This window comes from Salvia miltiorrhiza, chromosome 8, assembly GCF_028751815.1.
Source record: "Salvia miltiorrhiza cultivar Shanhuang (shh) chromosome 8, IMPLAD_Smil_shh, whole genome shotgun sequence".
NCBI lineage: Eukaryota > Viridiplantae > Streptophyta > Magnoliopsida > Lamiales > Lamiaceae > Salvia > Salvia miltiorrhiza.
Window position 1 is genome coordinate 33,830,385 of NC_080394.1, and position 3,468 is coordinate 33,833,852.

The 3,468-nt window shown below is 36.4% G+C and overlaps 1 protein-coding gene across 1 annotated transcript; it reads left to right on the forward strand.

Moving 5' to 3' along the window:
- Window positions 1-2,010: 2,010 nt before the first annotated feature.
- On the forward strand, window positions 2,011-3,254 carry LOC130997842 (zinc finger protein ZAT5-like). The gene is given in 2 exon segments (XM_057923273.1): window positions 2,011-2,509; window positions 2,511-3,254. Coding segments are annotated over 2 exon segments (708 nt in total). The 5' UTR covers window positions 2,011-2,386; the 3' UTR covers window positions 3,096-3,254.
- Window positions 3,255-3,468: the final 214 nt, after the last annotated feature.

Sequence of the window (3,468 nt, forward strand, 5' to 3'; positions counted from 1 at the left end):
ATTGTAAGTGCATGGCAACTGCGCAATGATTTTCTCTTTTCTTAATTAATAATACAGACTAATTAATAATATCGAAATCACATTATGACAATCTTTGAGATTGTTTTAAATCTACTATTTATTCTCATATACAAGTGTCAGTATAATTGTGTATAACCTGACTAACTATGTCAATCAAACTAATTCATCGGGTATCAGACTAATCTTATCAGATATCAAATTATTCGGATGTAAATTAATCGGGTTGAAAATTTTTCGAATTAAAAAAACTCTAATCTTAAACATTCGGACTTCAAGCTAGCTCTACAACAAACTGACCGATTACCAACGGAATATTCCGTCAGTATACGGTGAAAATCCATCGGTAAAATGAAATACCGACATGAACACCAGTGGAGATCAGTAGGTCGGCGTCCAAATAGTCGGTAAAAATTTACCGACAAATTTTGATGGCCATCGGTGATCACCGACGGCCTCGTCTACGGATATTCCATCGTTTTATCTACTGACGTCGCCAGAGTTGCCTGGCGATTTTACCGATAGTCGTGTGTTCATCGGTGATTACGTCAGTGTTCGACTGCATTTCTTGTAGTACTGTAGTCTATCAAGCTAGTCGAGCCCGGAAATTTATTTAAAAAATTAGTTAATGTATTTTTTTTCTTGACAATATTATATTTGTAAAAAAAATAAATACATGCATGAATAAGTAACGTTTCAACATCGATTTACATAATAACTAATATGAAACTCTTAGAAATATAAAGACGTAATATTTTGTTAAATAATTATCAATTTTTAGTTTTTATATCAAGATATTTTATGTTAAGTATTGGAATATTTAAAACACCTAGAAGTAAAGTGATGAGTATATATAATTGTCTAATATTTAATTTCTAATATTAAAACAAAATATATTTCACGAGCTCTTGGAAAAAAAAACTTATTATACTAATTTTCAGAAGCAAAGTAATGAAGTTGAAAATTAAATAATGATATATATATATATATATATATATATATATATATAGAGAGAGAGAGAGAGAGGAGAAGGTTCAATGGAGAAGTAAATGTTTGCAAATAAAGGAGAAGTAATCTCAGCCGTTGATCTTATCTAATCTAACGGTCAGCGTTTGTTCGTTAACATTCAACGGGAATTGTGTTGAACTTATACAGGGTTGGAACCCCCAAACCCCAAACGTTCAACAAAAGTATTGGTATGTGCAACCTCTTCTATTGACATATTCAATATTGTTGATTATATATATATAATCAAGCAAACACATTATTTTTGGGCCAATCTTATAGGATTCGAGCTATTTTTGGGCCAAACCTATCGGGCGTCGAATTGTAATTTTATCAGGTTAAAAATTTATAATCCTCTCAAATTGACGGACTAATCGGGCTAACCCACAAATTTGGAACTGAATTGACATCCCTAACCCTGACTACAACTGAAATTAAAATATTGAACTTAAATGATGTATTAACACGAGATGAAACATTGAAATTAAAATTGAGGAATCATGAGGTATAGTGTTCCTGATTGAATGGGACCCTAACAATTGGAAAAGGACGTGAGTCCAAGGTTTACTTTTGAATTTTACAACAGATCCAAAATTCAACTTATTTAGAGCTGTGTAAATATGTCAACTCCCCTATTCAAGTCCGCTCAAATCTTGTATTTCTTTCAATCTTCATTTGTCTTATCTAAACGCATCCTAATTATCTGACTTTAATGCAATCATTAGTTGAAGTTGTGAAACAAAACTTACAGCTAGGATACTAGTGATATGAATTAAATTATAATAGCAAAATTGGTTGGAAGGAGAAATTTAATATACATATATGTTGATGTATTTATGAATATTGTGTGCATTCACATTTGAAAGTGTGTAAAGTAATGGAGTGGTATAACTAATAAAATAAAATAAAGAAGAGAAGAAGAAGTGGTGGGGGTGGTGAAGCTAGCGCAAATTCTGTGGTGCCAGGCTTGCACTCTAATTCTTCACAAGGAATCGTTCCCAAAAAGTAATGGGTTTGCTTCAAAGCCAACCGATTCTCACTCCTTCCCTCACTCCATTACATCACAAACAACCACACCTATATACATATATAAATATATATATATAATTCGTGTTTGTGTATCTCAGTTGTTTAAGTTTCCTACGTTAGTACACTTCCTAAGTTGCGACTGCAAGAAAAGAAGAACATCATAAGTGAGCACATTTTCACCTTTCTAATTTTCAGACATCCATTCACTTCTATATATAGCAACTCCCACCCTTTTCTACATAGTTGATCATTTCCTCCATCATCCCAAACCTCTCTCTTTGTATTCAACTAAAGGGTAAGTAAAGTTGCATCAAAAAAACTACCGACCAAAAGCATGCTGCAGGAAGTTACTATGATCAAGGGGAAGCGGAGCAAGCGGCCTCGCTCCGCCTCCCCTCTCGCCCTAACCATCGCCACCAGCTCCGAGCTCAGCGGTGGTGGTGGAGCTGTTGGCGACTGGCGTTATAAGCGACGTCTCGCCTTCCCATTCACATGATGAGGAGGAGGAAGATATGGCGAATTGTTTGATCCTCCTGGCCAAAGGGAGGTCATCACAGCCGGCCGCGGAGGCGTACCAGTGCAAAACGTGTAGCAAGAGTTTTTCTTCCTTCCAAGCTCTCGGCGGCCACCGTGCGAGTCACAAGAAGCCCATCAAGCCAGAAGAGAAGAAGCCGTTGATGAGAGAGAAACAGGAGAGAGAGTGTTTTCAGCTGGCGGAACGTGACGACAGCACAAATCTGTCTCTTCAAATCTCAAACAGATCGGCTTCGTCTGGCAGCCCGCAGAGCAAGACTAGGGTTCACGAGTGCTCCATATGCGGCGCCGAATTCGGTTCCGGCCAGGCGTTGGGCGGCCACATGCGGCGGCACAGGCCAATTCCCGCGGTGGCCAGCGGCGGAGTGAAGAAGGCGAGGAATCTGTTATCCTTAGACCTCAATCTTCCTGCCCCAGAAGATGATCAACCGGAATCAAAGTTTCCTTTTGCCACCAAGGAACAAGTCATAGTCTTCGCTGCTTCGCCATTAATTGATTGCCATTATTAAGTAGATTATAAATTTAATTTGTTATTGATTCTTTTTTTTTTCCCTTTATCTTTTTATTGATTCTACGAATTTCACATGGAAAGTAGTGAAATTCGTTGACATTATTTATTCAATATTCATAAGCTCATAAATGTAGTTGATTCTTTTATATTTGACAAATTTATGTTTTTTATTTGTAGAATTCTCAAAGTTTATTAGGTCTGTAATCACGTACATATACATGTTCTTCACCCAACGTGAAAGTTGCAAGTCATAAATAGTTGTCAGCATTACTAAAATTACAAGGTTTTAGTGATCATATGATTGAGATCAAACACTAGCGAATTAGGTCAATTCTGTTAATTTATACTAAAAAATTGGATATGGATGTTGG